Below are 13,442 nucleotides of genomic sequence, written 5' to 3'. Positions count from 1 at the left end.
CATACACCATCACATCCTGACTGATTTCACAGTGAATTGGTTTTTCATTAATTTTCATTAACGTTCAATTGGGGCAGAGATACAATCAAATAGAGGTAATTAAAGTCCAAAAAGCCACATATTGCTCTGACTCTGAGAGGCTAATAAAAGATTTATATTCTTTTCATCACATGTTTGAAATGTTTCTTTTTAAATTAAATCTGCAGTGAGATCGGCCGTGTAATGGTTTGTGTGGAGCCTCTATTGTGTGGAGATCTTATTAAGGTTTAATAGTTTCATCCCAAAATATGGTGTTGTCCTGAAATGGGAGAATGTGATATTTTTTTTTTGTTTTTTTTCCTCCTGTTTCATTTAGGTTTGTGGTCAGACTGCAGAATGGCATTTTTTTTTACTGAAGTACAGCATTTTCTCTTCTTCCTCTTTCTTGATATTCACTGATTTTTGAAAATAGGAGATATCTCTCAGCTGTGACAGTCATTGTTTTATCAGGTTATATTTTTGTGTGTGTAATGTTTTTTTCACCTTTGCAAAAAGGAAAGGAAAGAAGGTATTAATGTGTGACCTTTTCAGATATTCTTTGCTGGACTGCTAGTTTTTGAGCTGCTTCGCTGTCTCATCCTGACATCGGGCCATCACCTTTCCTGTTCATGTTTGAGTTTACAGGGAAGCAGAGGAAGAAGACTTCACTTTAGATTTATGTTTGACACAGTTGTGTTCAGTTCTGTCCAGGGATGTTGCTGCAACTAGAAACTGACATGACACTTTTGTGCAGTAGTCTTGCCAGTTTATTGGTGGGTGGAGATGAGGAAGTCTGAGAAAATGAGGGATCATATTTTGACTTACAATAAATAGATTAGGACAGAAAATTGTTTAACCAGTCCCCATGGAACTGTTGCTGGAAAGCGGATCTTCGAAATTTGTTATTGGTTGTGTTTTGGGGGGAAAAAAAGGGAAACTGAGTTAGTTTCTTTATTTTTGCAAGTAATAGCACATCTGATGGAGCAACAGCGTGGAGGCTGATATGGCTTATATCTGTAATTAGTATTTAAATGCAAGTTTCTCAGAGGTGGAAGGTGAGAAAGCAACTGGTGGTCTTAAAATGAAAAAGAAAAACAAACAATGAATTTACTTGCAGTCCAATACAGCAGTCCTGCAATAAATCCCACCTTCATGAAAGTTATAATGTTTAGTTTTCAGGGAAATTGTTTCAGAGAAATGTTGATTCAAGCCAATAAATACACAGTATACATACAGTTAGAAGTGTTTTCATTGGTCAACCTTCCTACTTCTGAAACCAGAAGCAGGCAAACCAAACCTACAATCTTGAGCATATCTGCCTGCATTTCATTAAACGAGAGAGGAGAGGTAGCTGTATTCTTTGTAACAATATTTTACATTACATACAACATCCCACCCACCCAGATTGCAGAGACTGCAGGGATTTCACATTACAAAGACTCCTGCCATATGGTGTTTGTCTAACTGGAGGGGGAAAGTCAATACGATACCGATACGTTTGTATCTATTTTAAACTGTTGCAGTAATTCAAGGTGACACACAAACTGGTTGAAGAGCTGTCATTTTTAGCTGAGAACAAAACCGAGAGAGGAAGAGACACCGAGCGAGTTAGTGGTGATATGAAGGGACAAAGCGAAGCCCACAGGGAGTTACTGGCTTGTTCTCAAGGATTTGTACTGAATCAGGCTGCAAGAGGCCATTTAAAGTCTGGTGTCAGATTTATGAAGTCCTGATCAAATGTAAGAAATGATGATGGTGCATTAATTTGTCCATAGAACAATATATCACCCGAGGAAGAGTCTAAGAAATGAAAGATGACTGAAAAATTACCTGCTTTCAAGGACTATAGATTGGAGGATTGGGGGGATAAAAATAGTATCTCCAGTCCAGCCACCAGCCTTTGGTTCTTTGCGAGAAGAATACTGCAGCATCAGTCAACATCAACCTGTATAGATTTTTTAGTCTCAAAATAATTTGCGAGCTCAGCCCTTAAACAAACCCCCAACACAAGTTAAATTTTATATATATATATATATATATATATATATATAAACAAGTCTACTGAACAGAGACATACTGTATGTGTGTTGAAGGATATAACTGTTCCTGCAGCAGCAGCAAATACTGATCCCCAGAGGGCCAAGTGTGTCCATGGTCTGTTAGTCTGTTTGTTTCACAGTACTTTTCTCTGATAGAGTGGCATCACTGAGAATACCCTGATTTCTGAACCTGTTCACCCAGTGAATGCTCATGAAAAACTGATGTATGAGTTGAATAGAGGGGAGTTGATGGAGTAAACAACCATACACCACAACCCAAGCATTATTCCCGAGGTAAACAAAGTATATCCACCTTGAGTATAGTGCAGCTGTTTGGTTTGACATTTTTCCTTGAAGACTATAGACTATATAATGCTATATAATCATGTGATGCTAATCTATGATAGACCTCACCACTCCCAATGAAGTTAACAAACCTACCATGTCAATACTGGATGATTCTGCAAAACCTTTATTTCATGCAATATCTGCATTCTTTATGTCCAATGCAGCTACAGGGTGGTTAAGGTTAGGGACATATAGCAAATAAATTGTGGTTATGGTTTGTGTTATGGGGGTTTGTAAGGTGCTCCTCTGTGAACCCTCCATTGGAAAGACTTATTTCTCTGTTGTGATAAATTACTACTGAACTCAAACTGGAACATAACTCAGACAATTTTACATCCAAAGTGAAGCAAGTTTGAAGAGTCATGTTTTGTCAGTCATGTTATGAGTGATTAGATACTTTCTATTTTGTTCATTAGATTTCATTCTGTTTTTTGTAAGGGGCAACTGAGATTCCTCTTCATTTTCAGTTAATCCACTGATTACTCATTATTTTTATGTTTAATTTATGAGGTGTGACGAAATAATGACAAATGCTCATCACAGTTTTACAGAGGCCAAGCTGAGTCCTTCAAGTTATTTTTGTCAGACCGATAAAATAAACCCTAAACATACACAGCTTAATATAATATAATATAATATAATGCTTATTTCTGAAAAGCTTTTTGCTTGATAAATGACTCCGATGATTAATTGATTATCACATTGATTGATCAACTAATCATTCGCTTCTGATTTTAGGTACTTTTATTATTCATTTAATTTTTGTCTATTTTGTCTGATTGTGTATGTGTTTCCTTGCTGCACTATGTTTCTTTCTGAAGGGATTTGGAGTTCTAAATGTACAGACCCTGGTCAATGCTGTGTACTTTTCCCTGTAAACAGTCAGATAAAAGTAACTGATCATGTTGTTTGTAGTTCATGACTGACTGCAGTTTAGCAGCTACTGTCTAAGGATGAACCTCTAGGTAATGCTCTGATGACCTAATTGGCAGTTTGACTGACAGTTCCCCTGTGTCCATTTCTACTGTCCGGCACCCGGCCTTAACTTCAACTCAGAACTGTGCTTCTCTAGCCAAACATTCAAAACTAACCACAGAAATCAGCAGAGACTTTCAAATTGAGGCAGCATGCCATTGTAACAATTCCCCTTTGTCAGCTGAGCAGTCCAGCTCAATGCTGATTAATGAGCTGGGGTCAGAGTCTCCCCAGGAGGAAACCGCCATTATCTCCGATGTCAAAAAAGGCAATCAGTGTTAATCAGAATGAAAGAGCGCACACTTTGATCTAAGCTCACCTTCCCTTCGCTCTGCATTTGTCTCTCTAGGGAAACGGGCAAATCCAGCAGAGACTACTTAGGCCATGTTTAGAGTCTTTTCAGGGTTGGGGCTATCATTACCAGCTCATGAATAAAAAATATCCAGTCGTTTCAGTTTTTTTTCGTAAGGTTGCTTTTTCACAATGATGCAGCAAATGGAATACCTCAGATTTTCCATTGATCACATAAAGACAGTATTGGTGATTAAAATGATAGTAAAGATTATGATGTTGGCTGTAGTGGACATTCTGATGCTCAGTGTACAACACTGTGTCAATGTTTGCCTATCTTGAAAAACAAGATAAACAGTCAAAACAGCTAATGAGGAAGTGGGATTATTTTTATTTTGCTGCTCTGATGCCTCGTTAATAATCATATCTTTCTACAGTGTGATGTTCAGTCAAATCATTAAGCCAGCTGCAGCAACTCATTATGTGTTTGTGGAAACCATTTGGGAAATTACTGTGCCTTTATCAGGCTATTCTAGGTTTTGTGGGATGTGTTTGCGGTTTTGACTTTCCCACTGTGCTGTTAAATCTTTAAAACCATGTGTTATTTAAAGATCAAAAATACTGGTTTGGATGCTGTTTGACCATAAGCAAATGTATGCTCTCTCTGTTTCATAAATTGAATAATAAAACCCTGATTAGATGCAGCAAAGCAGCAGCTGTGAGACCATTGTGACAGAAGAAAGTAGGTCTATTATCAGCCCCGTTTCGGGTTTAGTTTTGTCACACCTTGTCTCAGGTGGATTGAGAGGTAGAGCAGAGAGCACAGTGAAACCAGGGAAAGCCTCATTAAACTGCAGCGCTGAGCTTTCCTGCCGCTCTTTTGTTAACAGCATCCTCTCCTCTATTCGTCTGTTTCAGGACTCAGATTCACTTCACAGTGGCCATTGATTTCACTGCATCAAACGGTGAGTGTTTCCACTCCCATTGCCCTGCTCTGCTTCCATTTGTCATCTGATGTATGACTGTGGTATTTCCCATGTATCAAACAGAGGGCTGGATTTTTCTCCCTGCTTGTAATATTTTCTGTAATACATTTCTTTTCAAACTACTTTCATTGATGTGTTCACATAGCAAATACCATCAAGTATATGAATGATTTTTTTAAGAGGACAGAGAGAGAGAGGACATAGAAAAAGTTATTATAACCAGAATTTAGAAATGGTAGAAACAATGTTGTATGTAGTAAAAATACAAAGCAAACAATAAGCTTTGTATTTAGGGGCACAACACAAATTATAACCAAACAGAGAACATCTAAACCTAATGCTGCATTCATGTGATGTTGGACCTATGTTATGAGTTTCTTATTTGTCAGCTCAGATACATCTGACTTGGTGCTTCATAGTGTAAGACATGTCTGAAAATCAAAAACATGAGGACTCCCCATGTCAGCCAAAGTGCCACATTCAGCCTAGTGAAACCCAGATTTTCTGGATACAGTGTTATATTGTTGATTCACACAAAAATGAATTCTCTCAAGACTTAACACTGAAGTCACGACTGTCCGTCCAGCATAGTGTGAACTTCGCCCAAATATTCAATATAAACATGCTGGGTTTATAGTTTATAGTTATAGGTTTTCCTCATTCAGTTGCTCCATTATGGCATTGCCCAATTCCAGTACGACTAAAGGCTAGGCAGTCACATCAAGCCCCACCTCTGATTCAGAACATCCAATTTAGTCTCAGTTTGCTCCTGTTTCTCTTGCTGCAGCTGTCAGTTCAGTCTCACTCTGCTGGTTTGCATCACTGACTATGACTTCTCTTGTCTTGAAAGGAAATCCGTCCCAGTCTACTTCACTGCACTACATGAACCCATACCAGATGAATGCCTATGCCATGGCCCTCAAGGCCGTGGGAGAGATCATCCAGGACTATGACAGCGATAAGATGTTCCCTGCGCTGGGATTCGGTGCTAAGCTGCCCCCAGATGGGAGGGTCTCACATGAGTTCCCTCTGGTGAGTAAATTATGAGGTTATTTCAGATGCTCAGGTATGAAATCAGCATCAGAATTTTTGATCTGACTGTATGAGAAAATTATTTTAGCCCTCCCAGTGGAGCTTATCTTTGAGTGTGAGAACTTATTTGTGTATTTATTCTCGCTGCAGCATGTATGGTGTGCCATGTTTTGATGTGCAATATGGATGTATGCATTTTGAGATGAATGCTGCTTACACCTCTGACATGCATAATTCAGAGTGAATTCCATTTACCTTTTATAGTGCAAATTAGGTTCTGTAAGGCTGAAGGATTCTTAAATCAATTTGGCTTCTCTCAGCCAGCTAATGTGCTTTGGCTGCTGCATAGTACAGCCTAATGAGGAGTCTGTCTACAGGGTAACGTCTGCATCACTCCATGTATCCATTAGAATTTGCAAATTAAGATTCATCTTACCATATAATTGAAGCCTCATTCTTTCATGCTCTAGTCGTGTAAGTTTAAAAGTGAAGTCCTGGGTGAAATATTTGTTATACATGTTTGGTTAGGAACTTGCCTTGTAGCTAAGGAAGCTAACCTTTGAAGCAAAGTTTGACAAGCACATCTCTGGGAGCAAAGAATGTTTTCATAATGTCATTCTGCCTTTAAAAAGCAACTCTACACTAGATTTTTTTTTATGGAGGAGAAGCATCTGTGGTAACTGAGAACATATCCAGCTGCAGCATCACTGCTGCACTGTGGGAAAAACATGTAGTCAGCGTGTCTTCAGCTTAGCTTAGCTTTAACTAAAAGCAGCCTAAGCAAAACTTTAGTCAAAGGCCAATCCCCAAAACGCCTTTATTTACTCTCATTTTGCTTTGTTTTGCATATTCGTGCATCCGATTACAAAAAATGACATTGTGTTAGCTTCCTGTGCTTTTTAGCAAAGGCAGGTGCTACGTCTTTCAGATGGGTGCTGTGAATGCAGCATCTCAAAGATCCTGCCCTCAGCATGAAGTAACTGTCTAGGCTTGTTTGACCTGCTAATCTGTTGTATAACAAGGTGCATGTATAAATCTGACCTGGTTGACTGTTGACTGTGATAGTTACTATTTACTTATTCACTATATTCAAGGAAATATACAGTGACACACAATGTACAAGGTGTTAGATGACAAAATCAGAAACAGTTACAGATATTACTTCAGTCTTTTTTCCACGTCTGTGAAATGCATGATGGTAGTTTTCTGTCAGTAAGTGACCATTAGTTTTACACACATGCAGAGCGATGGTATTGATATCAAAGGTCTCAATTTCAAAATGTAAAAAGCAATTTCAAAATTTTAAAGACCAAATTAATGGCATAGCCCTCAGTAGTTTAACTGCACGCCTTGCTGTAGTGATGTAGAAGTTGGGTGTTGGTAATGGTTGCAGCAGGGCAGACGTCTGACCACACCCAAACAAAGCACATCACTAACTTGGATAGTTACAACAGAGGTGCCAGCAATAAACTAAAAATCAGTTCTTGCAGCTTTAAGTCCTAAACACTGTGTGGTACAGCTGGAACACCATTGTTGTTGAAACATGTACTATTTGTGTTTTGTTTCTCTCAGAATGGCAACATTGAGAACCCGTACTGTAACGGCATGGAGGGGATTCTCGAAGCTTACCATCAAAGCCTTAAGACGGTTCAGCTGTATGGACCCACCAACTTCGCCCCTGTTGTTAATCATGTGGCAAGGTACAAACACAAATATCTGTCCCAGTGAACGTATCAGTTACTCTTTCTCTGAAAGTCAATCTGTAAATAAGGCACGCTGTCAGAGGTACCAAGACAGTGAGTGATGGTTTCCCTGTGAATTGAGCAGAACTAATGAAGGGAAAATAAACAATCAGCTGTCAGGCTGAGATGAATAGAAATGGTAATAAGGCATATGTGGTGCCAGACGCAGTAGAGTGCAGGTGCCACAGTCACAGCAGAAAGTGTAATGGTAAGATGGTGGGATTGGCAGAGGACTTGTAAATGGATTCATGTCATGTAGCCTTTCAGATGTGTTGATGAGTCACATTGTTCAGTAAAAAAAGCGTTATTGTGAATGGACCGCCATGTGCTTCAGTACACCATTACAAACATCCTGTCATCGCAAATGGAATAAATGCACAAACTGAATTAATAAGATTTAGTACAAATGGGGCTGCACCACATTAAATACACAGCTGATGTGATTTGTTAAAAAATTGGCTTTTAAATATTGAAATAGTAGCATGGGGGGTTTAAGTGAAGTGTTATGGCCTTGGAAATTTAACTTGCAGCAAAGCCACTGGTCACTGGAGTTTTGTCAATAATGGAACAATACTGAAGTTAAAGTCACAAATTTAAGTCCATGTAAGTAGGTTTTATCATTAGAAGATGTACAAGAAGTTTAGATTAACCTGGACATGATCTTTAGTGATTTAAACAGACCAGTCACTGACTTGGAATGAGAAATAATGTGGTGCCCTGGACAAAACATAACTGCAACTTCATCTAAAGCAGCAGAAGAACTTTCTGTCACTTACAACAGAAAAATATTCTTCCCCAAAATAAAGGGACATGTGTACTTATCCTGTCTAGTCCTGTTCATTGTCCACACAGACACACAGGCATAATAATTTCTAAACAAACAAACAAAAAAAAAGGATAAGAAAAAAGCCCCCCGTAGACCTCTTTGCATGATTTCAAAGAATAAAAAATTTGAAGAATTTTATACCCAATAAAAAATTTGACATTATGACTGTGAATAGTCTGGATTAAAAGCAACTGGAGACTTGATACATTTATATTAACACACTTTCTACAGTCTCTCCATGCCTTAAGGGTCCAGTATAACTAAGGGTGCAGTAAAACTCAAATACTAAAAATTCACAAAGATGTAACAGACCTTGAGATATGCTACGCTATTAAGAACAACTGAAATAGGTCATCCAGTAAACTGCTGAAGAAAAGATTAAAATTACTCTTTACGTGACCAGAAACACACCATAACATTAGAACAGTTGGAGTTCACATTCACTTCACATTTTGAATGCAGTACAGAGAGAAAATTGATTAATTAGATTTTAAAAAAATTAATGAAAGCTGGCAATGCTCTTAAAGGGGTAAAAGGTATTGATTCCAAGTGCAGATGTGTACTGGATGTATAATATGATGTTAAATATTAATGTTATATGTGCTAATTCTTTGCTCTCATCTGTGAAGAAATCTTAATCTTAAAAATGTTGATTATCTATAATGCAGTATTGTAACATGGTCAAATGTCTCCAGTGAGTGTTGTGCTGTTGTCACTGACTGGGCACGCTCTTTGATTAAAATGTCAGTGACTCACAGTCAAATTTACCTAAACCAAAAGCGAGAGCGAGGGCTCACCTCCGACCTGTCCTTGGCTCTCACGATGATCTGACACGTCTTTTCCCCCTTTTACCTCATCAAGTCTGGTCAATTGAGTGCTGGGCAATCAATAATGTTCTGAAAGAATAAGACTGCAGCACTTGCATAAACAGTTTAATAAATTATTCATGGAGCAGCCAGCGATGGGCGATTGAAACTAGGCCACACTCACTGTGGTGTCTCTGATGGGTTTCATAATAGTGTCTGGATAGACCTCTGAGACATGAAGAGCTATACAACATATTTTATTTCTTTACATTTCTATATTAAGCTTTTGTGTCACACGCTGGGCGGAGGGGGAGTTTGTTTCTGAAGAACGTGTTTTTTTAATGTTTATTTTTTAATCTCTGACACCGTGGTTGCTGCTTTTAGACTTTCTCTCCAGTTGTTCAAACCAATCTCAGAGTTTCTTGTAAATCCATGAACATGCAGTCTCCCTCAGTTTTGAACTTTGTTTTGAACGTTGTGTGTGCAGTGCTGTCTTAAACCATGCTGTGTTGATGATTTCTCTGTTTCAGGTATGCAGCTGCGGTTCAGGATGGATCTCAGTACTTTGTCCTGCTCATCATCACTGATGGCGTCATATCAGACATGGCTCAGACCAAGGAGGCCATAGTGAATGTAAGTGCATGTCTAACACTCGCTGGAGGACGTTCACCTCTCTTTCTCTCTCTCTCTGTCTGTCTGCCTGTCTCTCTCTTTGCCTCGGCTCAGGGCATCAGCATCGCAGGTGCTTTTAGCTCTCTGTGGCACTGCTCTCAGGCTTTCTGTTACTTTGAGGGCTTTACAAGCCAGTAGCGCTAGATTTGAGGATTTATGGGATGTTTTCTGCTCCACTTGTCTCACCCCCTGTGCTTGGGTGCTCTGTTTGTCCAATATTTTTCCTTCTTATTTGAGACCCTCAGGAGGCTGAGGGGCTCAGCTGAGATTGAGTCTCAGGTCAACAGGTTCACTTTATTAGAGGCAGGGGTCTTATACAGCGCACCATCCGAGGCACCTGTTTGGTCGAATTTGTAAGAATTCATTGTTTATCTCGCCTTTGCTGCATTCTGCATATTTTTGTGTCTCATTTATAGTTGGAATATGTTCACAGTGGTAAGGCTGGCACTCAGTGAGTCATCGTCAACCAGATACACCGTGCTCTGACCCCCAGCAGACTGGGTTTAAAGGGAATTTGCGACTGTTAATCAAACCATTCGAACAGCCACACCTTCCTTTTAAGATCTTGTCTGCTGCTCTGCACTGCTCGGGCCCAACCTGCTGTGTCCTGCTGCCACCTCTCTCACCTCTCAGTTTGGACCTGGCTTCTCTTTTCTCTGCCCACAGAGCAAAGGACCAAATGCCCTGCTTCACCTGGCATTTAGCCTTTGCCCTGTAGAGATGAATCATAATGAGAGTTACATGCAATACTCATCTCTGCACTTTTGCTTTCTTATTTGTGCTCTCTGTTGCTGTGATGTATCTCTTGAGGTGTCTGTAAGGATCACGCAGCAGATTTCTGTCGGTAATGTTATAATTACTGCTGCTGGCCAAACTGTACTGTAATGTTTATTCTGGATTCCTTGTTCCCCAAACCACAGCACAGTTTAGCCTTCAGTGACTAATATGGCCACACATCTAACAGGACAGCCTCTGGGGTAAATACAAACTCCAACTCTCTCCTTTGATATTTTTCCTTTAAGCTCCAAATTTCATTTTAGGATTATAAATTATAAAAGAGAGTTCTCTCACTGACCTGGTGTGCCAAAAAATAATTTAATTTGTGCCCAGGTATTAGATTATGTCAGTTTGTTGTCTGGATGTCTCGTCCAGTAACTTAATAAAAACCATGAATATTTTCAAATTAAACCACACTTTAAAGGATTGCATTTGAGAGAGCGCATTTACTCATTTTGAATCCACAAAGCAAACATTTCACCTGTGTGGAGAACTTTAGACACTTAACTGACTAAAAAAAAGAAGTACTCAAATTATTTCTGATTTGTCACAAGAACAGATACTCTGCCAGTGCATATTCCTAGTTTGTCACATTTAATTTTTTATTTTAAAAACTTCCTGACCTCTTAACCTCTTCAGTCCCTCATGCCATGCAGCCACACTTTGTTTAGACCACTGAGCCACTGAGTTTCCAAACATACAAAATATGTCAGGATTGATTTTGTTGAAATGCATATAAAATGATGCATGAGACATCTAAAATATTTCCATTTGATAGAATGGTGCAGCCATAGAAAAGAGTGTCTTGGTTATGAATATTTCACTCAATGTAAACAGCTTAAGGCTTCAATGAAGGAGAACAAGCTGAAACAGGGTTTTAATTGCATGTACTCAGCACACTGGATGCTACAGTGATGACTTTAGTGACAATCATCCCAAAACATTGGTATTGTCCTTAAATGTACCATAAAATCTTATCATGAGAACAGGTATCTGCTGTGTTTATAGTGGTTCTGTGCAGTGAGAGGAAGAAGCATGAGTCCAGACAGGGTGGAGTGAAATCCCCTGAGTGACTTTACAGTACAGGCAAAGTAACAAATGGTGTAGACTGAATAATTCAGTTCTGGATACAGAATCTGATCTGGCATTTATAAATATATGCCTTTGGGGTCTTCTGCTGCTTGAAAAAGGGGCAAACAGAGTATGTATTTCTGTGTAGAGAGCAAGAGGTCATGAGGAATGAGCTTGGTGGATGGAGAGAAAAAAATGAAGAGATGGAGGGAGAATAATGATGGAGGACATGGAGAGGGTGGTCCTTCTCACTCTGTTCACTCCTATCTGTGACAGGCCTCTTTCCTCAGGGAGGTTTTTCCAGGAAAGCTGACCTACTTTTACCCCTGTAAATGCATTTCTACCACAAGCATATCATTCATTCATGCCAGAGCTTTCACGTTCTCCACATCAGGACTGTGGTCTAAATTCATGCAGTGGAGTAACCTCCTCACCACAGACTGTGTCAAAGATCAATTTTTTTTTATGTATGTTTGGGTTTTACTTAGATTGGACTTAAGTAGGCTGGACATGTAGCTTTCTAGTTCTCACTTAGACAGTATTTGAAACATTTCAATATGCAAACATGATGAATAAATAATGCTAGACTGTGTGATGCAAGTGTGTAAGATGAAGTAACCATGTTTTATGAATACAGCAGTTGACACCATTCACGTTTTTTCCACTGCTTTTATTTGTGAATTTAAACTACAAGAACATTGTGTAATTTTATGTTCTTAACTCGTTTGGTGTTCTACATTGTAAAAGCAGCCTTTGAAATGAGCGCACTGTATAGTAGTTAGCAAGGATATTCAGTTATATGCTGGCTTATAACAACCTTGGGGCCCCTAAGTTGAATAATGTATTTTCTATTTTCTCTCAGTCCCAGAGAAACCCAAACTATGCAACATAATGTGATGTGAAACACAGTCAAGAAACTGTTATTATGCTATGTATCTTTTGTGTTTATCTTATTTTATCTTGTTCATTATTGTTTTTGTCTCTGGCTTCTCTGGGGAATTGTGCTTTCACATTAATACTGGCTTTGCTGAATGAAAATTGAATTGGGAGAAAGATACAAATAATTGGAAATGTAACCCGTCAATACTCTGATAGAAACTCTGATGTCAGGCTTTTTTTTTCCAGAAAATACAATTTGTGCTCCTCCAGGTATCTGAATGACAACTGACTGTTTGTTCTTCTTGTCCATGACAGGCAGCTAAACTCCCCATGTCTGTCATCATTGTTGGAGTTGGTCAAGCTGAGTTTGATGGTGAGAACAGTGACTAAAGTTCTTTGGAGAAAAAATATGTTTTAAAAGAAAAACGGCAGAAACCAGTTTGTTGTGTTTTTGCATCAGAGGTTGTTTCAGGCTTGCCACAACTATTCAATTCACAGTATGAAAATATTTTTTTTTCCCCCGACTAGTTTCTTGATTAACTAGAAATTGACATGCGTGCCATTTGAATACGAAGGCATATTAGAGATTTTGTTTTGATAAAACATTTTTTCTCTGTAGCCATGGTCGAGCTGGATGGTGATGACATCAGGATCTCCTCACGGGGGAAGTTGGCAGAGAGAGACATTGTACAGGTGAGATGTGTCTGATGTTTGGTCTCACTCTCTGGTCATCGTGGCAAGGAAACAGCTCAAAGGCACACTGGCCGAAAGTATCATTTTCACTTGTAGACATGTAGACGTTCATGCTCAAATAAGAGTAAACTCTTCAGATTTGGATGACTTTCTCACTTCTCCTCTACTGCCAAAATAAAAAATAAAAACATTTTTACTTAGATTTGTAGCCACACTACTAGTAATACTCTCCATGGAAGTCTTGTAAGTGCATCAAGCACCATCTGCAGCTTGCTCTGGATCTCCCT

The 13,442-nt window shown here is 39.0% G+C and overlaps 1 protein-coding gene across 2 annotated transcripts in view; it reads left to right on the top strand.

Moving 5' to 3' along the window:
* cpne5a (copine Va) overlaps positions 1 to 13,442 on the top strand; it is a 69,803-nt gene that overhangs the window by 51,504 nt on the left and 4,857 nt on the right. For both annotated transcript variants that reach the window (XM_018666101.2, XM_018666102.2), the window contains 6 exons: positions 4,590 to 4,636; positions 5,508 to 5,689; positions 7,262 to 7,389; positions 9,594 to 9,696; positions 12,778 to 12,835; positions 13,082 to 13,155. In XM_018666101.2, coding sequence (XP_018521617.1) covers positions 4,590 to 4,636; positions 5,508 to 5,689; positions 7,262 to 7,389; positions 9,594 to 9,696; positions 12,778 to 12,835; positions 13,082 to 13,155 — 592 coding nt within the window. The remainder of the gene's footprint in view (positions 1 to 4,589; positions 4,637 to 5,507; positions 5,690 to 7,261; positions 7,390 to 9,593; positions 9,697 to 12,777; positions 12,836 to 13,081; positions 13,156 to 13,442) is intronic.

This window comes from Lates calcarifer, linkage group LG6, assembly GCF_001640805.2.
Source record: "Lates calcarifer isolate ASB-BC8 linkage group LG6, TLL_Latcal_v3, whole genome shotgun sequence".
NCBI lineage: Eukaryota > Metazoa > Chordata > Actinopteri > Centropomidae > Lates > Lates calcarifer.
This window is presented reverse-complemented; position numbering and strand designations above follow the sequence as displayed.